This window comes from Bos mutus, chromosome 15 (genome assembly GCF_027580195.1).
Source record: "Bos mutus isolate GX-2022 chromosome 15, NWIPB_WYAK_1.1, whole genome shotgun sequence".
NCBI lineage: Eukaryota > Metazoa > Chordata > Mammalia > Artiodactyla > Bovidae > Bos > Bos mutus.
In genome coordinates this window covers 62,848,399-62,875,763 of record NC_091631.1, presented here as the reverse complement: position 1 = coordinate 62,875,763, position 27,365 = coordinate 62,848,399, and the positions used below count along the sequence as shown (strand labels likewise).

General features: G+C 39.3%; 1 protein-coding gene across 3 annotated transcripts in view; it reads right to left on the bottom strand.

Annotated features, from left to right (window-relative positions):
• The window catches only part of ALKBH8 (alkB homolog 8, tRNA methyltransferase), a 125,564-nt gene that overhangs the window by 77,833 nt on the left and 20,366 nt on the right, over positions 1-27,365 (bottom strand). For 2 of the 3 annotated variants that reach the window (XM_070384282.1, XM_070384281.1), the window contains exons 4-7: positions 14,477-14,608; positions 11,802-11,897; positions 10,317-10,421; positions 5,134-5,204 (exon numbers count right to left, since the gene is read on the bottom strand). In XM_070384282.1, coding sequence (XP_070240383.1) covers positions 5,134-5,204; positions 10,317-10,421; positions 11,802-11,897; positions 14,477-14,608 — 404 coding nt within the window. The remainder of the gene's footprint in view (positions 1-5,133; positions 5,205-10,316; positions 10,422-11,801; positions 11,898-14,476; positions 14,609-27,365) is intronic. The other variant, XM_070384283.1, reaches the window with a different exon arrangement.

Sequence of the window (27,365 nt, the reverse complement as noted above, 5' to 3'; positions counted from 1 at the left end):
GTTGGCTCTTCATTTCAGGTGGCCAAAGTATGGAGCTTCAGCTTCAACATCAGTCCTTCCAATGAATATTCAGGGTTAATTTCCTTTAAAATTAACTGATTTGATCTCCATGCTGTCCAAGGAACTCTCAAGAGCTTTCTCCAGCACCAAAGATTCAAAAGCATCAATCCTTCAGCACTTAGCATTATTTACGGCACAACTCTCATATCCATACATGACTACTGAAAAAAATCACAGCTTTGACTATATGGACCTTTGTCAGCAAAGTGATTTCTCTGCTTTTTAATATGCTGTCTAGGTTTGTCAAAGCTTTTCTTCCAAGGGCAAGCATCTTTTAATTTCATGGCTGCAGTAACTGTCCACAGTGATTTTGGAGTCTAAGAAAATAAAATCTACCACTGCTTCCATTTTTTCCCCATCTATTTACCATGAAGTGATGGACTGATGCCATGATCTTTGTTTTTTGAATGTTGAGTTTTAAGCCAGCTTTTTCACTCTCCTCTTTCACATTCATCAAGAGGCTTTTTAGTTCTTCTTCACTTTCTGTCATAAAGGTGGTATTGTCTGCGTATCTGAGGTTATTTATATTTCTCCCGCAATCTTGATTCCTGCTTCTGCTTCCTCCAGCCCAGCATTTCTCATAATATACTCTGCATATAAGTTAAATAAACAGGGTAACAATATACAGCCTTGACGTACTCCTTTTCCTATTTGGAACCAGTCTGTTGTTCCATGTCCAGTTCTAACTGTTGCTTCCTGACCTGTATACAGGTTTCTCAAGAGGCAGGTCAGGTGGTCTGGTATTCCCATCTCTTTCAGAATTTTCCACAGTTTATTGTGATTCACACAGTCAAAGGCTTTGGCATAGTCAATCAAGCAGAAATAGATGTTTTTCTGGAATGCTCTTGCTTTTTCAATGATCCAGTGGATGCTGGCAATTTGATCTCTGGTTCCTCTGCCTTTTCTAAAACAAGCTTGAACATCTGGAAGTTCACGGTTCACATACTGCTGAAGCCTGGCTTGGAGAATTTTGAGCATTACTTTACTAGCGTGTAAGATGAGTGCAACTGTGCGGTAGTTTGAGCATTCTTCGGCATTGTCTTTCTTTGGGATTGGAATAAAAACTGACCTTTTCCAGTCCTGTGGCCACTGCTGAGTTTTCCAAATTTGCTGGCATATTGAGTGCAGCACTTTCACAGCATCATCTTTTAGAATTTGAAATAACTCAACTGGAATTCCATCACCTCCACTAGCTTTGTTTGTAGTGATGCTTCCTAAGGCCAACCTGACTTCACATTCCAGGATATCCAGCTCTAGGTGAGTGGGAGTGATCACATCTTTGAGATTATCTGGGTCATGAAGATCTTTTTTGTACAGTTCTTCTGTGTATTCCTGTCATCTCTTCTTAATAACTTCTGCTTCTGTTAGGTCCATACCATTTCTGTCCTTTATTGAGCCCATCTTTGCCTGAAATGTCCCCTTGGTATCTCTAATTTTCTTGAAGAGATCTCCAGTCTTTCCCATTCTATTGTTTTCCTCTATTTCTTTGCATTGATCACTAAGGAAGGCTTTCTTATCTCTCCTTGCTATTCTTTGGAACTCTGCATTCAAATGGGTATGTCTTTCCTTTTCTCCTTTGCTTTTTGCTTCTCTTCTTTTCACAGCTACTTGTAAGGCCTCCTCAGACAGCCATTTTGCTTTTTTGCATTTCTTTTTCTTGGGGATGGTCTTGCTCCCTGTCTCCTGTACAATGTCATGAACCTCCTCTGTCCATAGTTTATCAGGCACTCTGTCTATCAGATCTAGTCCCTTAAATCTATTTCTCACTTCCACTGTATAGTGATAAGGGATTTGATTTCAGTCATACCTGAATGGTGTAGTGGTTTTCCCCACTTTCTTCAATTTAAGTCTGAATCTGGCTTGTATAACTGAAACTAATACTGTAAGGCAATTATACTTCTTTTTTTTTTTTCCACTAGAGGAAAAAGTGTGTAACTCCAGAGACACCAAATGGAGATAATGATTACAGTAGATTTTCACTGCAACTAGAGGCAAGTTTTCCCCTTCTTTATAACTTATAGTTAAAAACTATATAATCACCTTTTAGGGTGTTGGAGGAATATTTAGGCCCCATTTTTTATATGTCTGTAGGAATGGAGAGAATTTCTATAAGAGTGAAAGTAATAGGAAGACCTGTTTTTCTCCATTTCTTTACTTCCAACTCTCCACAGAGAAGGCACACCTCAGCTCATTGGTTGGCCTAGAGCCAAACCTGCTTCAATGAGCCCTTTCTTCTACTTTTCAAATCTAACTCTAATTCAGAGTTGAAGTATTAATAAATCCAGTTGGCAACAGATCCAAAGCCATTATCTTTCATGTTTTCTCAGCTGCTGACATTCTGATATTCATTTATCTTTTATTTCATTTCTACACTGGTTACACAGTTAGGAGGAAAAAACAAAGATATTCTTTACTGTTCCCCTAAAGCTACAAGCCAGGATAAGAGGTAAAATGAAAATAAACAAAACAGAGAAGAGCTCTTTTCCCTTCCTGTCCTCATTACTTTTTAAAGCACTTAATAAGAATCCACACGTGGAGAGGATAAGATGGTTTTGCCTTATCAAACGTATACACTAGCTCTATAGACACAGTATCAACATGATCACACAAGCTTAGCAAAAGTTCAAAAGCCAAAGCAAAATTTAGCGATGCTGCTAAGTCGCTTCAGTCGTGTCTGACCCTGTGTGACCCCATAGACGGCAGCCCACCAGGTTCCCCTGTCCCTGGGATTCTCCAGGCAAGAACACTGGAGTAGGTTGCCATTTCCTTCTCCAATGCATGAAAGTGAAAAGTGAAAGTGAAGTCGCTCAGTCATGTCCGACTCTTCTCGACCCCAAGGATTGCAGCCTACCAGGCTCCTCCACCCATGGGATTTTCCAGGCAAGAGTACTGGAGTGGGTTGCCAAGCAAATGGAGTAACAGACTGGTTCCAAATAGGAAAAGGAGTACGTCAAGGCTGTATATTGTCACCCTGCCTATTTAACTTATATTCAGAGTACATCATGAGAAACTCTCGGCTGGGTGAAGCACAAGCTGGAATCAAGATTGCTGGGAGAAGTATCAATAACCTCCCATATGCAGATGACACCACCCTTATGGCAGAAAGTGAAGAATTAAAGAGCCTCTTGATGAAACTGAAAGAAGAGAATGAAACGTTGGCTTAAAACTCAACATCCAGAAAACTAAGATCATGGTACCTGGTTCCATTAATTCATGGAAAATAGATGGGGAAACTGTGAAAACAGTGACAGACTTTATTTTCTTGGGCTCCAAAATCAATACAGATAGTGACTGCAGCCATGAAATTACAAGACACTTGCTCCTTAGAAGAAAAGTTATGACCAAACTAGACAGCATATTAAAAAGCAGACATTACTTTCCCAACAAAGGTCTGTCTAGTCAAAGCTATGGTTTTTCCAGTAGTCATGTATGAATGTGAGAGTTGGACTATAAAGAAAGCTGAGCACTGAAGAACTGATGCTTTTGAATTGTGGTGTTGGAGAAGACTCTTGAGAGTCCCTTGGACTGCAAGGAGATCCAATCAGTCCATCCTAAAGGAAATCAGTCCTGAATATTCACTCGAAGGACTGATGTTGAAGCTGAAACTCCAATACTTTGGCCACATGATGCAAAGAACTGACTCATTTGAAAAGACCCTGATGCTGGGAAAGCTTGAGGGCAGGAGAAGGGGATGACAGAGGATGAGGTGGTTGGATGGCATCACTGACTCAATGGACATGAGCTTGAGTAAACTCTGGGAGTTGGTGATGGACAGGAAAGCCTGGCCTTCTGCAGTCTATGGGGTTGCAAAGAGTCGGACACAACTGAGCGACTGATCTGAACTGAACTAAGCATATGCAAAAAATACTAGAAAACAGTATTTACATCCAGGAACAAGATAAGATTTTGAAACAACCTCATACTTAAAAGACTCTTCTAGATTTGAAATTTTGATTTCTATCTAAAACTCTATCTTCAGTTTGCATGAAGTAAAGTGAAAATCGCTCAGTCATGTCCAACTCTTTACGACCCCATGAACTATATAGTCCCTGGAATTCTCCAGGCCAGAATACTGGAGTGGGTAGCCTTTCCCTTCTCCAGGGGATCTTCCCAACCCAGGGATCGAACCCAGGTCTCCCACATTGTGGGCGGATTCTTTACCAGCTGAGCCACAAGGGAAACTCGAGAATACTGGAGTGGATAGTCTATCCCTTCTCTAGCAGATCTTCCTGACCCAGGAATTGAATCGGGGTCTCCTGCATTGCAGGCGGATTCTTTACCAACTGAGCTATGAGGGAAGGCCTCAGAGCTTCAGTTTGCATGGATTGCTTTAAATCATGCTTTTGATAGCTTCTATAGCAGTTTAAGGGCTTCTCTTGTGGCTCAGCTGGTAAAGAATCCACCTGCAATGCAGGAGTCCTGGGTTCAATTCCTGGGTTGGAAAGATCCTCTGGAGAATGCCAAAGCTGCCTACTCCAGTATTCTGGCCTGGAGAATTCCATGGACTGAATATGTATAGTCCCTGGGGTCGCAAAGAGTAGAACATGACTGAGCAACTTTCAAATAGCAGATCAAATAAAGTACAACTATACTATAAAAATATATCAGTGAATAAACATGAACCTCTTCTTTATTTGTAAAGAAAACAACATTACCCATTACTGTTCAAAGTTTTTCAAGGGACTGAATCATTAAATATATGTGAACAAGTTTATCAAAATTCCAGACACATTTTAGTTTTATCTATAGACTGCAGTTACTATCTTTAGCCACTAGATGGCAATGTTGCTACAGTAAATCACTGTAAAATGGCCATTTCGGTTTTACTTAACAAAAGTACCATTACAGGGCTTTCCTGCCATCTAGTGAGCTGATACCTAAAACTCTGGACACCTAAAAGAAGAGACTGTGATAATTTCACATTCTATAAGAAATTAAATACTAATGGTGTCTTTACACTTCATTTTTAACTCTTAATTCATCTGAAATGAGAAATGTGAGAAATCCTATGAAAAGGGCATTGCATAAAGTAAGACATTTGCTGATAGCTAATAAAAGTGTTTGAAAATTTACCTCTGATCCCAAACTGAGAGAAATGATCTCATCCTCAAAAGCAGAATGTGTGTCAATATGAGCAGGAATTCCTGAGATTGAAGATAGGGTAACAGGTCACTTCACTTTTCTTTTTAGTACATTTAAGACATCTCTAAATATAGCCTCAAGGATTATAGTGAAAACATCATTTGATAAACAAGAATCTACTATAATTTTAGGTAAAGGAAACATTTAAGATTAATGTAAATAAAATTAAATTTGTTGTTGCTGCTGTTGTTGAGTCTCTAAGCCATGTCTAATTCTTTGTGACCCCGTGAACTGCAGCATGCCAGGCTTCCATGTCCTTCAATATGCCCAGAGTTTGCTCAAATTCATATCCACTGAGTTAGTGATGCTATTTAACCATCTCATTCTCTGCTGCTCCCTTCTTCTTTGGCTTCAACACATTCCCAGCATCAGGGTGTTTACCAAAGAGTCAGCTATTCCCATCTGGTAGCCAAAGTACTGGAGCTTCACTCTCAGCATCAGTCCTTCCAAAGAATATTCAGTATGGATTTCATTTAGGATTACTGCTTTGATCTCCATGGAGTCCAAGGGACTCTCAAGAGCCTTCTGCAGCACACAATCGAAAGCATCAAATCCTTGGTGCACAGCCTTCTTTATGATCAAACTCTCACATCCATACATGACTACAGGAAAACCAACACTTTGACCATATAGACATTTGTTGGCAAAGTGATGTCTCTGCTTTTAGTACACTGTTTAGGTTTGTCGTAGCTTTCCTTCCAAGGAACAAGTATCTTTTAATTTCATGGCTGCAGTCACCGTTCATGGTGATTTTGGAGCCCAAGAAAATAGTCTGTCACTGTTTCTACTTTTCCCCTTTTATTTTCCATGACATGATGGGAACAGATGCCATGATCTTAGCTTTTTGAACGTTGAGTTTTAAGCCAGCTTTTTCAGTCTTCTATTTCACCCTCATCAAGAAGCTCGTTAGTTCCTCTTCAATTTCTGCCATTATCATGGTATCATCTACATATCTGAGGTTCTTGATATTTCTCCCGGTAATCTTACTTCCAGCTTGTGCTTCATCCAGCCTAGCATTTTGTATAATGTACTCTGTATATAAGTTAAATAAGCAGGGTGGCAATACACAGCCTTTCCTAATTTTGAACCACGCCATTGTTCCATGTCTGTTCTAACTCTTGTGTCTTGATTTGCATATCGGTTTCTCAGGAGACCATTAAGGTGGTCAGAGATAAATTAAACTATCTCTTTAATAATTTTCCAGTTTCTTGTGATTCACAAAGGCAAAGGCTTTAGTGTAGTCAATGCAGAAGTAGATGATATTCTGCAACTCCCTTGCTTTATGATCCAATGGATGTTGGCAATTTGATCTCTGGTTCCTCTGTTTTTCTAAACCCAGCTTATACATCTGGAATTTCTTGGTTTACACACTGCTGAAGCCTAGCCTAAAGGATTTTGAGCACAAGCTTGCTCAAAGTGTGAAATGTGTGCAACTGTACAGAAGTTGGCTTTAGCATTGTCCTTCTTTGGGACTGGAATGAAAACTGATATTTTCCAATACTGTGGCCAGTGCTGAGTTTACCAAATTTGCTGACATACTATGTGCAGAACTTTAACAGCATCATCGTTTAGGATCTGAAACAGCTTAGCTGGAATTCCATCACCTTTACTAGATTTGTTCATAGTAATGCTTCCCAAGGCCACTTGACTTCACATTCCAGGATGTCTGGCTCTAGGTGGTTATCAAGGTCATTAAGACTTTTTTTTTTTCCTGTGTATTCTTGCCACCTGTTCTTAATCTCTTTTGCTTCTGTTAGGTCCTCAGTTTTTGTCCTTTGTCGTGCCCATCCTTGCATGAAATGTTCCCTTGATATCCCCAATTTTCCTGAAGAGATCTCTAGTCTTTCCTATTGATTGTTTTCCTCTATTTCTTTGCATTGTCCACTTACGAAGGCTTTCTTATCTCTCCTTGATATTCTCTGGAACTCTGCATTCAGATGGCTGTTGCCTTTCACTTCTCTTCTTATCTCAGCTATTTGTAAAGCCTCCTTAGACAATCACTTTGCCTTCTTGCACTTCTTTACTTTTGGGATGGCCTCCTGTACAATGTTATGAACCTCTGTCCATAATTATTCAGGCACTCTATCAGATCTAACTCCTTGAATTTATTCATCACCTCCACTGTATAATCATAAGGAATTTGATTTAGGTTATTCCTGAATGGCCCAGTGGTTTTCCCTACTTTCGTCTATTTAAACCTGAATTTTGCAATAAGGAGCTCATGATCTGAACCACAGTCAGCTTCTGGTCTTGTTTCTGCTGACTGTATAGAGCTTCTCCATCTTCAGCTACAAACAATATAATCAATCTGATTTTGGTATTGAGCATCTAGTGATGTCCACATGTATATTCATCTTTTGTGTTGCTGGAAGAGGGTGTTTGCTATGACCAGTGCATTCTCTTGGCAAAACTCTGTTAGCCTTTGCCCTGCTTCATTTTGTACTTCTAGGCCAAACTTGCCTGTTAATCCAGGTATCATGTGACTTCCTACTTTTGCATTCCAATCCTCTATAATGAAAAGGACACCTTTTTTTTTGGTATTAGTTCTAGAAGGTCTTATAGGTTTTCATAGAACCAGTCAACTTCAGATTCTTCGGTATTAGTGGTTGGGGCATAGATTTGGATTGCTGATACTGAATGGTTTGCCTTGGAAAAGAACCAAGATCAGTTTTGCACCCAAGTACTGCATTTCAGACCCTTCTGTTGATGATGATGGTTACTCCACTTCTTCTAAGGGATTCTTGTCCACAGTAGTAGATATAATGGTCATCTGAATTAAATTCACCCACTCTCACCCATTTAAATTCACTAATTCCTAAGATGTCGATGTTCACTCTTGCCATCTCCTGCATGACCACATCCAGTTTACCTTGATTCAAGGACCTAACATTCCAGGTTCCTATGCAATACTGTTCTTTACAGCACTGGACTTTACTTTCACCACCAGACATATCTACAACTGTCATTTCTGCTTTGGCCCAGCTTCTTCATTCTTTCTGGAGCTATTAGCAATTACCTCCACTCTTCCCCAGTAGTATAATGGACACTTTCTGACCCATGGGGCTCATCTTCCAGATCACAGCCTTCATGGATCACAGCCTTGTTGTGGCGAAGGTGACTGTGTAATTCAATGAAGCTATGAGCCATGCTGTGCAGGGTCACTCAAGATGTCAGGTCATAGTGGAGAGTTCTGACAAAATGTGGTCCACTGGAGGAGGGAACGGCAAACCACTCCAGCATTTTTGCCACGAGAATCCCATGAACAGTATGAAAATTAAACTAGGTCTAAACTAAAAATATAACTTTACATTAAAGCACCATTGTGACTTGACTGTAAAATCAAGACTTGAGAGTCACTGCTTAACCAGGGCATTTCCCAAATCTCATCCCAAGATAGCCAACAAAGTCATTCTGACCTATGAATACTGGATTCCCAAGTACTTGTAGAACAAAAACAACAGCCAGGCATGAAAACTAATCTTATGATTATTTAAGATACAGCTTCTTTCACGAGTCTCTCAATCAACACTGCTGTGGTTTTTCAGTCACTAAGTCATGTCCATCTCTTTATTACTCCATGGACTGCAAAATGACAGGTTTTCCTGTCCATCACCATCTCCCAGAGTTTGCTCAAACTCACGTCCACTGAGTAGGTGATGCCACCCAACCGTCTCATCCTCTGTTGTCCTGTTCTCCTCCTGCCTTCAATCTTTCCAAACATCAAGGTCTTTTTCAACAAGTCAGTTCCTCTCATCAGGTGGCCAAAGTAATGGAGCTTCAGCTTCAGCACCAGTCCTCCCAATGAATATTCAGGGTTGATTTCCTTTAGGATTGACTGGTTTGATATCCCTGCTGTCCAAGGGACTCTCAAGAGTCTTCTCCAGCACCAAAGTTTGAAGGCATCAATTCTTTGGCACTCAGCCTTCTTTATGGTCCAGCTCTCACATCCATACATGACTACTGGAAAAAACCATAGCTTTGACTATATGAACCTTTGCTGGCAAAGTGATATCTATGTTTTTCAATATGTGGTCTAGTTTTGTCATAGCTTTTCTTCCAAGAAGGAAGTATCTTTTAATTTCATGGCTATAGTCACCGTCCACAGTGATTCTGGAATCCAAGAAAATAAGTCTACCACTGTTTCCATTTTTTCCCCATTTATTTACTGTGAAGTGATGGGACCGAATGCCATGATCCTCTTTTTTACAAATATTGAGCTTAAGCCAGCTTTTTCACTCTCCTCTTTCACCTCCATCAAGAAGCTCTTTAGTTCCTCTTTGCTTTCTGCCATTAGGGTGGTACCATTTACATACTGAGATTATTGATACTTCTCCCATCAATCTTGATTTCAATTTGTGATTCATCCAGTCCAGCATTTCACATGGTGTACTCTGTATATAAGTTAAATAAGCAGGGTGACAATATACACCCTGAAACTACATTGACTGAGTATCTCTCTTACTTAAAAGAAACTTTGCTACATTGTGAGAGTATATAAAGCTAGTAAGACACAATCCCTGTCTTTAAGGAGTTTATAGACCAATGGAAACTAAGCTATCACAAAACATGATAAATGCAGAGGGAAAAAAAATGCCATAACTTGTCACTAATAAAGCCTTCAATATCATTTGATTAGTACAAATATCAGATGAAGATGCTGACAAGTGCAAAGAAGTTAATAACCTAAAATTTTTCCCATTAAAATGTCATCCTAGAATTATCTTCCACATTCTCTACAGAAGAATAAGAAGATCAAGATGATCTAACTAAATAGCCTTCTTCTTGGTACCTATACATTATTTGATTTCTTCCATTTTACATGCTTTCTTTGTTTTTAAAGAAATCTTCTTCCTCTCCAAAAAACAATGCTGAGGGGGGAACAAAAGAATATTACAAATAACAACATGTCAATCTGTTTACACTTAAGATGCAAATTCCTCAAGAAACTGAGTGTAAAACTGCAAAGGGATTAAAATCAACACAGGTAATGGACATAAGCAAATTACTCTAAAAGTAAATTTAAGCAAAAAAATAATATCTTTGATCTTAGGGAGCTATGTAACCCACTAAATTACGAAATTTATGACTGGAATTGTAAAAGAAGAAATACTCACCATGCCCAGGTTCATACTGGTTTATAGTCAATTGATTAGGTTTATGTTTAATGAATCCTTCCTTCAACCATTTCTCTAAAATGCTCTCACAAATGTCAGGAAGACCTGAAATCAGTAATGATAAAAGTGAAACATATTAAATTATTTACTTTTCATGTTTAACCCAAGAATGAAAAAAACAGTCACTGTGATAAAAATCACACAGCTTTTAGTTTAGTAGTCAGATCCAAACATAACAGTAAGTTCACAAGCAAAAGAAAAAAAAAACAAAACTTAATAACCTTTTAAAATTATTTTATTAACTTTATCAAATAAAATATACAAAAGAATTTTGCAGACAACAATTTTGGTATTTTTTAAAGTAGCAATAAAATTATAAAATTTACTATATTATATGGAAACTAGCCTGACCAATTTCTTATTAAATTATTAATTTATTTTAAATTTAATTATTTGAAATTAATTCATTTAAAAAACATGTTTTTCAAAGTAGAACTAAGTTACTTTTATTGGGGTCATAAATGTTATTTCATGAGGCAAAGGAAATCCTTAAATAAGATGAAAGTCATAAAAATACACATAAATTGAATTCCAACAAAGACATCTACCAAAGGATTAATATCTAGATTATATGGTAAAATCTTATTATTAGATTGGACTACTCATTAGAAAAAACTAGCAAAGAAGATGAAAAAGAATTCACAGAAAAGGAAATAAAAATGGCCAATCTCACTAGTAATTGGGTATAAAGTTAAAAGTGATATTTCACATGCAACTGAGGTAGGGGGTAAGGAAGTAAGCACTTTGTGAGAGAATGTTGGTATAGCTCTTTTAGGATGCAATCTGTCAGTGTCTACTGACATTTTTAAGTGAGCATAACTTTGACAGAATTCTAATCCAGCAGTTTCATTTCCCTTGAGCAACTCTTGCTTAACAAATAAAGAGGTGTATACAAAGATATTTACTGCAGCACAACTTGTAAAAGCCAAAAGCTAGAAATAACCTAAATATCTAGCAAAAGGAAACTAACTGAATAAGAAATTACTGAATATTCAATAAAATGAAAACCTGTATAAGATCTCTAACATATAATGTGATAATGTGACAATATATGAATATATAATTCATGACATACAATATACTGCTACATGTTAACAACTATATACTTAAACAGGTTATTTGGATGTAAATTCATTTATAAAGATTGAAATAATATACACTAAACTGTTAACTGTATTACTTCTGAAGAGGTGTATGGGAGTAAGGATAGTGTTCAAGAGAAATTAAATTTAGCTTTATTTGTATGTATAACATTTTTAACACAAAACTACACTATTTAATCTAAATGACTTAACATTTAATCAACTGTTTTATATGTTAACATACAAATAACAAATGAAAAATGATCTCAACCATGATATCCTAATAATATATATTAATATTTTTTCCTGAACCAGATCTTATTGTTTGCTAACAATTACTTACCCCCAGGTAACGGCTTATCTTTATCTACATTGTTGTTCTCATAGTGGAATTCATAGCCAAAATGCTTTACTCTTCTGTGTTTTAAGGATTTTTGAACTGTATCAAGAGAAGTAAACTATTTAGGAGAAAAAGAATTTCATTCCTTCATATATTTCAAAGTTAACTTTATGAATAAGGATTAATTTAGTAATGGTAATTTTTGTTAACTGCTAAACTATTGTCTTCAGTAAAATTGAACATTCTACTTCATATCTGCTATTCTTTTAAGTCTAAAATTGAAACAATCTTTTAAGGGTTTCACCCAATCAATTTGAAAAAGCTAAACATATACCCTGCCGCTCACATGACTGCTAATGATCTGGAAACAGAGTAACTACTTTGTAAATTTCTCTAGGACGTTCTTACTACATTATAATCATACAGTACTGAACTGCTAATTTCTCATTGTAAAAATTGCCTTAGAGTAGAGAGAACCAAATAAGACAATTTACATGTGTCCCTGTGTATCCTTGGGGAATTGGTTCCCTCAGATGCCAAAATCCAAGGAGGATTAAGTCTCTTACATAAAATAGCGCAGCATTTGCATATAAAGTAAACATATCTTTCACATCCTCCAGAATGCTTTAAATCATCTTTAGATTACTTATAATACCTAGTACAATGTATATGACATGTAAAACAGTTGCATATACAATATATATGTGTATATATATATATACACTGGGCTTCCCTGGTGGCTTAGAGGTTAAAGCATCTGCCCGCAATGCGGGAGACCTGGGTTCGATCCCTGGGTCAGGAAGATCCTCTGGAAAAGGAAATGGCAACCCACTCCAGTATTCTTGCCTACAGAATCCCATGGATGGAGGAGCCCGGTGGGCTACAATCCATGGGGTCACAAAGAGTCAGACACGACTGAGTAACTAACAAAATCCAAGGAGGATTAAGTCTCTTACATAAAATCGTGCAGCATTTGAGTATAATCTAAACATATCTTTTACATCCTCCAGAATGCTTTAAATCATCTTTGGATTATTACAATACCTAGTACAATGTATATGACATGTAAAACAGTTGCATATACAATATATATCTGTGTATATCGAAAGTTATGACCAACCTAGATAGCATATTCAAAAGCAGAGACATTACTTTGCCAACAAAGGTCCATCAGGTCAAGGCTATGGTTTTTCCAGTGGTCATGTATGGATTTGAGAGTTGGACTGTGAAGAAAGCTGAGTGCCAAAGAATTGATGCTTTTGAACTGTGGTGTTGGAGAAGACTCTTGAGAGTCCCTTGGACTGCAAGGAGATCCAACCAGTCCATTCTGAAGGAGATCAGCCCTGGGTGTTCTTTTGAAAGGAATGATGCTAAGCTGAAACTACAGTACTTTGGCCACCTCATGCAAACAGTTGACTCATTGGAAAAGACTCTGATGCTGGGAGGGATTGGGAGCAGGAGGAAAAGGGGACGACAGAGGATGAGATGGCTGGATGGCATCACCAACTCGATGGACGTGAGTTTGAGTGAACCCTGGGAGTTGGTGATGGACAGGGAGACCTGGTGTGCTGTGATTCATGGGGTCGCAAAGAGTCGGACACGACTGAGCGACTGAGATGAACTGAACTGATATATATGTTGGGCTTCCCTGGTGGCTCAGAGGTTAAAGCATCTGCCCGCAATGTGGGAGACCTGGGTTTGATTCCTGAGTCGGGAAGATCCTCTAGAGAAGGAAATGGCAACCCACTCTAGTATTCTTGCCTGGAGAATCCCATGGACGGAGGAGCCTGGTGGGCTACAGTCCAGGGAGTTGCAAAGAGTTGGACACAACTGAGCAACTTCACTTTCATATATTATGAACTGCCAACATATTTTACCTTTTGGAACTTTCTAGAATTTTACTTCTTTTTCAGATTTTTTTCAACCCAGAGTTGATTGAATTCATGCATACAGAACCCATGAATACAGACAACCAAACGTATGTGAAACAGCTTATTAATGTTAGCTCTACAGTTCAGTTCAGTCGCTCAGTCATGTCCAATTCTTTGCAATCCCATGGACCGCAGCACGTCAGGTTTCCCTATTCATCACCAACTCCTGGAGCTTGCTCAAACTTATGTCCTTTGAGTCGGTGATGCCATCCAACCATCGCATCCTCTGTCATCCCCTCCTCCCCCTGCCTTCAATCTTTCCCAGCATCACAGTCTTTTCCAATGAGTCAGTTCTTTGCATCAGGTAGCCAAAGTATTGGAGCTTCAGCTTCGGCATCAGTCCTTCCAACAAATATTCAGGACTGATATCCTTTAGGGTTGATGATTTGATCTCCTGGTAGTCCAAGGGACTCTCAAGAGTCTTCTCCAACACCACAGTTCAAAAGCATCAATTCTTTGATGCTCTGGAAAAACATGACTACTGGAAAAACCATAGCTTTGACAAGATGGACCTCTGTCAACTCCACAAATGTTGGCTAATAAATATTCATCAATTTGGAGTTTTAAATTGATACCTATATATAAAAGCTATCTATTATTAATGCTCTTAAGAGTTGTTAGTATGACTTACCTAACAGTGGATCCAGAGCACTTTCAGTAATTTTGAGGAAACAGAATTTAATAAACCAAAGGAAAAGAAGACATTTTGCAGAAGCTTTTAAATATCAGATTTAAAGTTTTACTTACAATTTTGATTTTCTGTATCTTCTGTCCAGTTAACACTCTCCAAAAGCATTTTCTCGTCCTCAGAAGAAATAATTTCTTCTATTACTTTGAGACCTGGAGGCAAGGCTTGAAGCCCCAACTCTTTCCACTGTGCTGTGGGAAACAAAATTAAAACAGTCAACATACAAAACTTAAAGTTCTCATAGACAAATAATTCTGTTCAGTTAGCCTTTTACCAGTTCACAAAACCCCTGTGAAATGGAGTATGTCCTGCTGTATCAGTAAACAAGGATGGCACAGTGATCAGCGATTTTGGGCCTCCAAATATAATAAATTGCTGAGCCCGGAGGGCGCCCAATGCCTGCAATCCACCAGCTATCAGCTGCTAGCAATCCCTACAGTGAACAAGGAACTAAGGATATAACAAAATCAAGAAACAGGATGCTGGCCCCAGAGAGATGAGGTTTGTAGAAAGAAGGATTTCAGTAAATAAGTCCCAGATGCTTGCATCTTCCCATACTTAGAAAAGCACTAAATCCCTTGAGATACCTGGTTTTCCTTAATTAACAATCTTTTATGTTCAGACTACCTGCCCCCCTTTGTTGCAAACTTTTCTATAACCTGACTGCTTCCCTCACCTCCTCAAAGCAGAGCTTTGAGGGCTACTTGAGATGCTGCCTCCTGGGCTTGAAGTCCTAAGAATTCTCACTGAAAACTCTCTACTTTCAGGCTGTCACTAGTTTTTTTAGTTGACACTTGGCTGATGGACAAGGGAACCAGAGCAGATTCCTCTTCTTCACCTGGATGCTACAGAGATCCAGAGCCTTGGTTCCTTTGCCCATCAGCCTGCTCAGCCAGTCCAGATGAATCTGGGTGAGTCTCTCCTGGTTCTAGGATTTCCCATTATTGGCTGATGATCCTAAGTTTTATTCAGTGGGGGAAAAAGTTATCCTCGAAACTTGGTTTCAAGGTGTACCTGGCTGCTCAGTTTAGACACAGGGTGGGATACCCTCAGTCAGAGGACTAGGAAGATTCTGCTCCAGCAGGGAACCCTCAGTGTTAAGGCACTGGGAAGGCTCAGTTTGGATACTGAGTAGATAGCCTCAGTTGAGAGACTTTGCTCAGTTAAACACTGAGTAAGGTAGGACTGAGTTATTAGGGGTAAGACTGACTTGTTGTTTTTCCTTGATTTGGTTTACCTTAACAGAGTGGCTCAAAATAAAATAAAAATCTTATGAGAACTTCTGAGCTCCAAAGGGACTCTTCCTTCCAGCCAGCAATGGCTTTCTCAGGTGACAGAAACTTGCAGGACTGGTAGAGGCAGACCTCTAGGTCTGCAGGTGCATGAGGCTGCACCTACAGGGAAACCAACTCACATAATTAACAATCTGCTCAACCAGGGACGTGCATAAGAATGGGCCATTCCCCAATCTGAGCACTTGTGGAAGTCTTATACTTCACTGGGATACCCAAGGCACATAAGAGGGGGCTGAAACAACTCTGAGGCAAAACCAGAAGAGTAAGCCTTCAAGCAGCACACGCTGGTCTGCCACATGACCCTCATTAGCAATTTTGTCTTGACAAACTGACTTCAAAATGGGAAACAAAGGTTTCAAAATAAAAGAAAAAGGAAGGACAAAGTTCTAGTACCCTAGCTGGGCAAATGTATGTTACAAAACTTACAAGTGTTTAGTTGATCGGAAATTGGAGAAAATCTCACCCTGGAAATTGAGGGGGCTCTTCACTGCAAACACAGTTAAAGTTAAAACCTGGCTTGGTAAAACCTTAAACAAAGGGCTTTAGTTTCTTTATACAAGATGGTTACATCTCTTTGCTTAAATTAACTGTGAAATAGGCATGTTCCATTGGGGAATAATTCCCCTGCATGGTATTATAAGACAAGGCATATAGATTACCACTAAGAACATACTAACTGAATGTACTAACCAGCAGTTACCTGAACCACACAAACAAGCAAAAACTGGGAACTAACATGCAAGGGGTAATTAATATAAAACTAGTGATTTTGCTTTAGTTTAACTCATAAACTCAGAATAGTCTTTGCTGAATGTTTTATACAAACCTTTAAAGGCATGATAAATTAAATTCTAAAATTATAGAACACAGAATTTTGTAAAATACATTTCAGTTCAATTAAAATCTTGTCACTGATTTCAGTAACTTTAGGTGATAGAACTGTTCTTCGTGGAGCTAAAAACAACTGTCTTTCTCTTCCAAATCTCTAAAACCAGAATGTGAATACAGGCCATAAGGACCTGAGACTGAGCCCAATTAACTCAAGCACACAAAACCTAAAACAAAGGGGAAAAAATGGCAGTTTTAAAATTCAAACCACTGGAAATGCTCCCTTAGCCAAACTTACAGATAACAAGCCTTAGTCATCTGAGCAAGCAATCTTAATGTATTCTGTTTGTAAACTAGTAAGTTTATATTGTTATATGTGGTTCATATCTAAGCTTTTAGTAAAGCCATGAGATCTCTAGTTTGCCTGTTTATGTCTGTGTACACATTATACATATGAGATATCTCTACTTCTAGAAAGTACTATCAAAATTAAGTCTATAAAGAGTTATACTTAATTTTAATAAAAAGCATTTACATTTAAAATGGCAAAGATGATTTTCAGGTTCATGTGAACTGAGAAATATTCACTATTAGGCTGATATCTGATATTGATGCTTAAGATTGTTGATCTAATTAAGACATGTTAAGATTATTGTCAGACAGGACTGAGCAACTGAACTGAACTGAACTGAACTGAAGACGATTGTACCTAACCTAGGTTTAATAAATAAGACCTTACTAGATCTCTTGCAAGAAAAATAACTTGACATGAAATAACTTTAAAGTAAAAGTAAATGAAATAAGAACTTTGGTATAAAAACTTTAATGTAATTACATTTTAGAAATATCTACTTAAAATGATCTTTCCAGATATTTGGTAACTTAAAGTTCTAGAACTGTGTTAAATTAAGTGATGAAAGTTTATTAAATAGCTAAAAAGATACTGAGACATCAATTACTAAATAGAAAAATTAAGGTAGTTGGAAATATTGTTGAAAATGTTTGATATCACCTGAGATGTTCTCTATAAGAAAACAAATGTTTTTAAAAATTATCACTGGTGTTTATGCTCACCAATTTATAGAATGCTTCCCTGATAGCTCAGTTGGTAAAGAATCCACCTGGAATGCAGGAGACCCTGGTTCAATTCCTGGTTTGGGAATATCTGCTGGAGAAGGGATAGGTTACCCACTCCAGTATTCTTGGGCTTCCCTTGTGGCTCAGCTGGTAAAGAATCTGCCGGCAATGTGGGAGACCTGGGTTCAATCCCTGGGTTGGGAAGATCCCCTGGAGAAGCGAAAGGCTATCCACTCCAGTATTCTGGCCTGGAGAATTCCATGGACTGTATAGTACATGGGGTCAAAAAGAGTCTGACACGACTGAGCCACTTCACTTTCACTTTCAATTTAAAGACAGTTCATAATTGCTTGTTAGCTTTACTAAAAATCAAAGCTTTAAGAGTTGAGGATTCTAATTTAAACATGTAGTTAATGTGAATAAGAATAACACAGTAACATTTCAGTATACAATAAGAAGTAGAATGCATGATTTCAGTAAAGAAGGTATGAGAAATGGAATTACATTTTATTAAAAAAAAATATGAGCTGGTTAATTTTATTTGGATGGAAAATGAGACACAGGATGGATACAGAAAGTGATGACAGAGTGTGGAAACAAACCCTGAGGAAAGAGTTCTATACACAGTCAGGATTAACCAAATTTAGACTGAAGTTGTTGAGTAAATGGACTTTAAGTGAGCTAGGACAGGACTGGAATTTAATTTGTTAAAATACTCCTTTTATAATAGATTGTGTGAGTTTCTGCACCCTTAAATGATCTATATTTATTTTCTTTTAATAGTTTTTGTGACTTTGGTTAAAAGAATAGGTATCATTTCATTGACCTATGATCCTGTTATGTTTTAAAACCTTTATGATATTTCTAACAAACTTCCCAAATATCAAAATCTAACTAAAGCTCTTTTAGTCTCCAGCTAACTCTGGGATGGATACTTTGAAGAAGCGTCTTTGAGACATCTCAGAGATGAATATTAAACTAAGTTTATTTGGTATTTTTATCTTCCCAACCCAGGGATTAAACCCAGGTCTCCCACATTTTACATAGATTCTTTACTATCTGAGCCACCAGAGAAGCCCCAACTCAAAAACATTCTCAAGTGATTGAAGATGAACTTTAGGTTGTAATGTATGGATAAATATCATTAATACAGATATTCCAAAATTTATATGACATCCCTAACATCTGGTATGTCCTGATATAATGTTATCAGTCATAATTGTAATGATTATACTAACATATTATATGTTGCAGAAATATCCAAGTTTCCTAATTACATTGCACTCAACTCTATACCATGCTATTTTAAGTTTTGTCCTTTACAGACTATCATAATTTTATACTGCTTTTACACAATAAATATTTTCAAGAAGACATAGAAAGAACTTTAAAAAAATGTGTTTCTGATAGGCTTGATGCTACTAAACTGTATAACAAATTACAAACTGTAATGGAAAACCTGCTTACTTCATACAGATCAAAAGGAATCAATTACATGGGACTAAATGAACTGATAAATGTGATAAATAACTTTGACTTCAGAACATACTAACTTCAATCTGTTTAAATAAACTTTTTTTTATGCTGTGACTTACAAGTTGATAAAGAATGCCTTTGTAAATAAAGATAAAACATTTTCAGTATTCTCTCTGCCTGCTGCTGCTAAGTCACTTCTGTTGTGTCCGACTCTGTGTGACCCCATAAATGACAGCCCACCAGGCTCCCCTGTCCCAGGGATTCTCCAGGCAAGAACACCGGAGTGGGTTGCCATTTCCTTCTCTAATGCATGAAAGTGAAGAGTGAGTGAAGAAGCTCAGTCGACCTTGCCAAGATTTGGCTTCTCTGGCTGGCCTTCCTATGGACTTGATGGTATTGCAACTTGATTACAACTAGTTATACTAATAATTTGTTCTTTAACTTGTTTTCTGTTTCCAAATTGTTTATATCTTTATCTCTCTGCTACACTATGACTTTGTCAATGTTACTAGCTACATTACTTATAATATTTTTGTCTCTTACAGTATGTGACCAGGCATCCAACAAATGTAATGATGATTACATAACTTCAAGCAACTGGTCAAAAATGTAGTTCTATATGCCATCAATAATTGTGATAGTGTGATTCTAGGTGTGGGAGGAAGCAGGCAAGGGAAAATATCTTATGGATCCTAATAGGTTAAAAGATAGAGGATCCAGAGAATCTTTTATTATCTGTCAATGAGTCTAATCTACTACATAGTGGCTCAGACAGTAAAGAGTCTGTCTACAATGCAGGAGACCCAGGTTCGATCCCTGGGTCGAACTTGGGAAGATCCTCTGGAGAAGGAAATGGCAGCCCACTCCAGTATTCTTGCCTGGAAAATCCCATGGACCAAGGAGCGGTGGCTGCACAGGCGCAGGAGGGCCTAGAGGAGCTATTCCACATTCAAGGTCAGGAGGGGCAGCACTGAGGAGATACTAAGGTAAGGAGCAGCAGATGTGCTTTGCTGCAGCAGCCGTGAAGAGATAACCCACGCCAAGGTAAGAGAAACCCAAGTAAGACGGTAGGTGTTGCAAGAGGGCATCAGAAGGCAGACACACTGAAACCATAATCACAGAAAACTAGTCAATCTGATCACACTAGGACCATAGCCTTGTCTAACTCAATGAAACTAAGCCATGCCCGTGGGGCCACCCAAGATGGGTGGGTCATGGTGGAGAGGTCTGACAGAATATGGTCCACTGGAGAAGAGAATGGCAAACTACTTCAGTATTCTTGCCTTGAGAATCCCATGAACAGTATGAAAAGGCAAAATGATAGGATACTGAAAGAGGAACTCCCTAGGTCAGTAGGTGCCCAATATGCTACTGCAGATCAGTGGAGAAATAACCCCAGAACGAATGAAGGGATGGAGCCAAAGCAAAAACAATACCCAGTTGTGGATGTGACTGGTGATAGAAACAAGGTCCAATGCTGTAAACAGCAATATTGCCTAGGAACCTGGAATGTCAGGTCCATGAATCAAGGCAAATTGGAAGTGGTCAAACAGGAGATGGCAAGAGTGCATGTGGACATTCTAGCAATCAGCGAACTCAAATGGACTGGAATGGGTGAATTTAACTCAGATGACCACTATATCTACTACTGTGGGCAGGAATCCCTTAGAAGAAATGGAGTAGCCATCGTGGTCAACAAAAGAGTCCAAAATGCAGTACCTGGATGCAATCTCAAAAACGACAGAATGATCTCTGTTCGTTTCCAAGGCAAACCATTCAATATCACAGTAATCCCAGTCTATGCCCCAACAAGTAATACTGAAGAAGCTGAACGGTTCTATGAAGACCTACAAGACCTTTTAGAACTAACACCCAAAAAAGATGTCCTTTTCATTATAGGGGACTGGAATGCAGAAGTAGGAAGTCAAGAAACACCTGGAGTAACAAGCAAATTTGGCCTTGGAATACGGAATGAAGGAGGACAAAGACTAATAGAGTTTTGCCAAGAAAATGCACTGGTCATAGCAAACACCCTCTTCCAACAACACAAGAGAAGACTCTACACATGGACATCACTAGATGGTCAACACCAAAATCAGACTGATTATATTCTTTGCAGCCAAAGATGGAGAAGCTCTACACAGTCAACAAAAACAAGACCAGGAGCTGACTGTGGCTCAGATCATGAATTCCTTATTGCCAAATTCAGACTTAAATTGAAGAAAGTAGGGAAAACCACCAGACCATTCAGGTTGACCTAAATCAAATCCTTTATGATTATACAGTGGAAGTGAGAAATAGATTTAAGGGACTAGATCTGATAGATAGAGTGCCTGATGAACTATGGACGGAGGTTCGTGACATTGTATAGGAGACAGGGATCAAGACCATGCCTATGGGAAAGAAATGCAAAAAAAGCAAAATGGCTGTCTGAGGAGGACTTACAAATAGCTGTGAAAAGAAGAGAAGTGAAAAGCAAAGGAGAAAAGGAAAGATATAAGCATCTGAATGCAGAGTACCAAAAAATAGCAAGAAGAGATTAAGAAAGCCCTCCTCAGGGATCAATGCAAAGAAATAGAGGAAAACAACAGAATGGGGAAGACTAGAGATCTCTTCAAGAAAATTAGAGATACCAAGGGAACATTTTATGCAAAGATGGGCTTGATAAAGGACAGAAATGGTATGGACCTAACAGAAGCAGAAGATATTAAGAAGAGGTGGCAGGAATACACAGAAGAACTGGACAAAAAAGATCTTCATGACCCAGATAATCACGATGGTGTGATCACTCATCTAGAGCCAGACATCCTGGAATGTGAAGTCAAGTGGGCCTTAGAAAGCATCACTACAAACAGAGCTAGTGGAGGTGATGGAATTCCAGTTGAGCTATTCCAAATCCTGAAAGATGATGCTGTTAAAGTGCTGCACTCAATATGTCAGCAAATGTGGAAAACTCAGCAGTGGTCACAGGACTGGAAAAGGTCAGTTTTCATTCCAATCTCAAAGAAAGGCAATGCCAAAGAATGCTCAAACTACCGCACAGTTGCACTCATCTCACATGCTAGTAAAGTAATGCTCAAAATTCTCCAAGCCAGGCTTCAGCAATACCTGAACCATGAACTTCCAGATGTTCAAGCTGGTTTTCAAAAAGGCAGAGGAACCAGAGATCAAAATGCCAACATCCGCCTGATCATCGAAAAAAGCAAGAGCATTCCAGAAAAACATCTATTTCTGCTTTATTGACTATGCCAAAGCCTTCGACTGTGTAGATCACAATAAACTGTGGAAAATTCTGAAAGAGATGGGAATACCAGACCACCTGACCTGCCTCTTGAGAAACCTATATGCAGGTCAGGAAGCAACAGTTAGAACTGGACATGGAACAACAGACTGGTTCCAAATAGGAAAAGGAGTACGTCAAGGCTGTATATTGTCACCCTGCTTATTTAACTTATATGCAGAGTACATCATGAGAAATGCTGGACTGGAAGAAGCACAAACTGGAATCAAGATTGATGGGAGAAATATCAATAACCTCAGATTTGCAGATGACACCACCCTTATGGCAGAAAGTGAAGAGGAACTAAAAAACCTCTTGATGAAAGTGAAAGTGGAGAGTGAAAAAGTTGGCTTAAAGCTCAATATTCAGAAAACGAAGATCATGGCATCTGTTCCCATCACTTCATGGGAAATAGATGGGGAAACAGTGGAAACAGTGTCAGACTTTATTTTGGGGGGCTCCGAAATCACTGCAGATGGTGACTGCAGCCATGAAATTAAAAGACGCTTCTTATTCCTTGGAAGAAAAGTTATGACCAACCTAGATAGCATACTGAAAAGCAGAGACATTACTTTGCCAACAAAGGTCCGTCTAGTCAAGGCTATGGTTTTTCCAGTGATCATGTATGGATGTGAGAGTTGGAGAGTGAAGAAAGCTGAGCGCTGAAGAATTGATGCTTTTTAACTGTGGTGTTGGAGAAGACTCTTTGAGAGTCCCTTGGACTGCAAGGAGATCCAACCAGTCCATTCTGCAGGAGATCAGCCCTGGGATTTCTTTGGAAGGACTGATGCTAAAGTTGAAACCAATACTTTGGCCACCTCATGCGAAGAGTTGACTCATTGGAAAAGACCCTGATGCTGGGAGGGATTGGGGGCGGGAGGAGAAGGGGACGACAGAGGATAAGATGGCTGGATGGCATCACTAACTTGATGGACGTGAGTCTGAGTAAACTCCGGGAGTTGGTGATGGACAGGGAGGCCTGGCGTGCTGTGATTCATGGGGTCGCAAAGAGTCGGACAGGACTGAGCGACTGAACTGAACTGAACTGAGTCTAATCTGGAAATTACCAGAAGTGGCATATCAACAAGAAAGAACTTTGGTCCAATCTGGGATAATCCGCCAAGTACCATGTGACAAAAAATAGTCATGAAATGTCTCTCAAATATTGGTCAAATTTCCGACCATGGGCAGGGACTGTGAAATGGGAGTATTTCCTGCCATATCAGTAATCAAGGATATAAAAACCATCAGTGATTTCTTGCCTCCAAATGTAAACTGCTGAGCCCAGAGGGCACCCAAAAGAGAGGACAATGCCTTCAATACAGCAACTGTCAGCTGTCACCACTCTCTATGTTGAATGAAGAACTAAGGATATAATAAAATCAAGAAACAGGGGTGGTCCCAAGATGGCAGAGGAACAGGATGGGGCGACCACTTTCTCCCCCACAAATTCATCAAAAGATCATTTGAATATGGAGAAACTTCCACAAAACAACTTCTCAACACTGGCAAAGGACACCAGACACTCATAAAGGTAGCCCAATATCTTCACAAGGAGGTAGGACAAAAGATAAAAGATGAAAACAAAGATAAAAGATTTAGAAATGGAGACCTGTCCCAGGGAGGGAGTCGTGAAGGAGGAAAAGCTTCCACACAATAGGAAATACTTTCACAGGCTGTCAGTGGGGAGCTGTGGAGTCTCAGCCACCAGCATAACTGGAAAAAAAAAACCCACAGAATACACGCCTAACCACAACTACCAGTGGAGAAGTGGCTCAGATACTCACATCTGCCACCAGTGAGTGGGGGCTGGGCAGGGAGGCACAGGCTGGATCATCAGTCCTTAGGATAAATACCAGGTTTGGATGACCTGCGAACAATCTGAGTAGGCTAATTTGACATAGCAACCAAAACTATGGGATCGCCAGAGAGATGAAAAAAAAAAAGGATGTTTCCTACAAAAGGCTCTAATGCCATGTGGTAACACCTGGCGCACTCACAGAACAAAAGACTGCATCTGCATCCTAGCAAATACCAAAGGAGAGGAAGCTAGCTGCTATTTGAAGCCCTCCCTCCCCGGAGGCAGAGAGGCAGGTGTGCGACAGCCAGAGTCGCAAGGCAAGGGGCCGCTGCAATGTTGGCCCAAGAGACTGCATCTTCCACCAAGCTGTAAACAGGCTGCCAGCTAACCACATCTTCCTGGGATCCTGGAAGGTCCACATCCACCAGGAGAGTCACAGCCTGAGATCAGCTTCCCAGAGAGACACACGGGACACATGGGACTAGGCCCTCGTGGCACACACAGGAAACCAAGCAGCAGGGACTAGGGAGGTGGGTAAGATGCATGACCCACCTGGGACCATGGGCTCACCAAGCACTGGTCGCTTGAGCAGCTTGGACCTGGGATGAGCACTAAACAGACACCCCATCTGGGCCTGTGCCCTTGTGGGGCACCCAGGAACCTGAGAGGCTTAGACTTGTGAAGTGCACAAAACACAGGATCCACTTGGGACAGGACCCTCACGGAGCACCCTGAGCCTGAGCACTGTGGACCCGGAAAGTACACTCCGCCTTGGGCTGTGGCAAACCCAGGGTGGTCCATCCAATGCAAGCATTGCCCACACATGCCAGCAGTATTTGTTTGCAATGTTCCTCCCTCTCCACAGCACAACTGAACAAGTGAGCCAAAATAAGTGGCCATCTTCGCCCCCTCATGTCAAGGCAGAAATTAAGACACTGAAGATACTTGCAAACAGAGCAAGCCAAAATAAACAAAGAAGGGGTAGCCACCCTGGAAGTGACAGGTGCAACAAATTAAAACCCTGACGTTAATGCTGATACTGTGTATTTTGGGGGCAGCTATAGACCTGGAGAACAAGTACAAGCCAGAACACAATCTGACACAGAACTGAATCCACATTGCCCACAACAGCTCCATAGAAATCCCTACATGTATTTTTACTATTATCACTTTTCAATTTTGAAAACTTGAATTCTTTATTACTCCTTTAACTTTCATTTTTATAGCCTACTGTCACCTTTCTAAAAAAAAAAACTATTTTTTAAAAAACAAATTCCATAAAAAGATAAAAAATATCTTTTTAATTTTTGTGATCAATTTTATATTTTCTATATTGGATCTTTGGGAGTTTAACCTCTAGTCTAAGTTTTTAATCTTTGCTTTTTGATATTTATTATTAATTTTCTATCTTTAAGAATCTAATCTTCAATATCCATTTTCACTCAGGGATTTGATTACTGGCTTGATAGCTCTCTCCCCTTTTGACTCTTCCCTTTTCTCCTCCTGGTCACCTCTATCACCCTCCTCCCTTTTCTCTTCTCTATATAACTGTGAATTTCTCTGGGTATTCTTAGCTGTGGAGAGGACTTAGGGACTTTATTACTGGCTTGACTTCTCTCTCCACTTTTGTCTCTTCCCTTTTCTCCTCCTGGTCACCTCTATCTCCCTCCTCCCTCTTTTTCTCTCTACAACTCTGTGAAACTCTCTGTGTGTTTCTGGCTGTTCAGAGTTGTTTCACCACTAACCTGGGGTTTTATCTTCTATGCTGTATGGATGGAGAAATCGTGAGGCTACAGTAAGATTGGGAACAAAACCCAGAGGCAGGAGGCTCAACTCCAGAACTTTAGAACATCAGAGAATTCCTGACTCAGGGAACATTAATAGACAAGAGCCCACCTTAAAGACTCCATACCTACACTGAAACCAAGCTCCACCAAAAGCCAGCAAGTTTCAGTTCAAGACACCACACTAATTCTCCAGCAAAATAGGAACACAACCCTGAACATTAAAAGATGGGCAGCCCAAAGCTATACCAAACCCATAGACAACCCAAAACTACTACTGAACATCTCATGGCATTCTGGAGAGAAGAGATCCAGCTCCAACCACCAGAATACAGACACAGGTTCCCCCACCCAAGAAACCTTGACAAGCTGCTGGTCCAACCCCACCCACAGTGAGCAGACTCCACAATTAAGAGGAACCACAACCTTCCAGACTACAGAAAGGGCACCCCAAACACAGCAAGCTAAGCAAAATGAAAACACAGAAATCTCCAGCAGGTGAAGAAACATGATAAAAACCCACCAAACCAAACACAAAACAGGTAAACAGGGAGTCTATCTGAAGAAGAACTCGGGATAATTATATTAAAGATGATCCAAAGTTTTGTAAACAAAATGGAGTTACAGATAAATAAACGAGACAAGGATTGAGAAGATGCAAGAAATGTTTAACAAGGATCTAGAAGAAACAAAGAAGAGTCAATCAATAACGAACAATGCAATAACTAAGATTAAAAACACTCTGGAGGAAACCAACAGCAGAATAACTGAGAGAGAAGAGAGGAAAAGTGAGGTGGAAGATAGAATGGTGGAAATAAATTAAGAAGAGAGGGAAAAATAAAAAGAAATGAGGACAACCTCAGAGACCACTGGGACAATGTTAAATGCCCCAACAGCTGAATCATACATGTCCCAGAAGAAGAAGAAGACAAAAACAAAGGGCATGAGAAAGCACTTGAGGAGATAATGGTTGAAAACTTCCCTAAAATGGGGAAGGAAATAGCCAACCAAGTCCAAAAAACTCAGAGAATCCCAAACAGGATGAACCCAAGGCAAAACACCACAAGACACATATTAATCAAACTAACAAAAATTATACACAAAGACCAAATATTAAAAGCAGCAAGGGAGAAGCAATAAATTATACACAAGGGGATCCCCATAAGGATAACAGCTGATCTTTCAAAAGAAACTCTTCTGATTAGAAGGGAATGGCAGGGCATATTTAAAGTGATGAAAGAGAAAAACCTACAACCAAGATTACTCTACCCAGCACGGATCTCATTCAGATATGAAGGAGAATTCAAAAGCTTTAAAGACAAGCAAAAGCTAAGAGAATTCAGCACCACCAAACCAGCTCTTCAACAAATGCTAAAGAATCTTCTCTAGACAGAAAACACAGAGGTT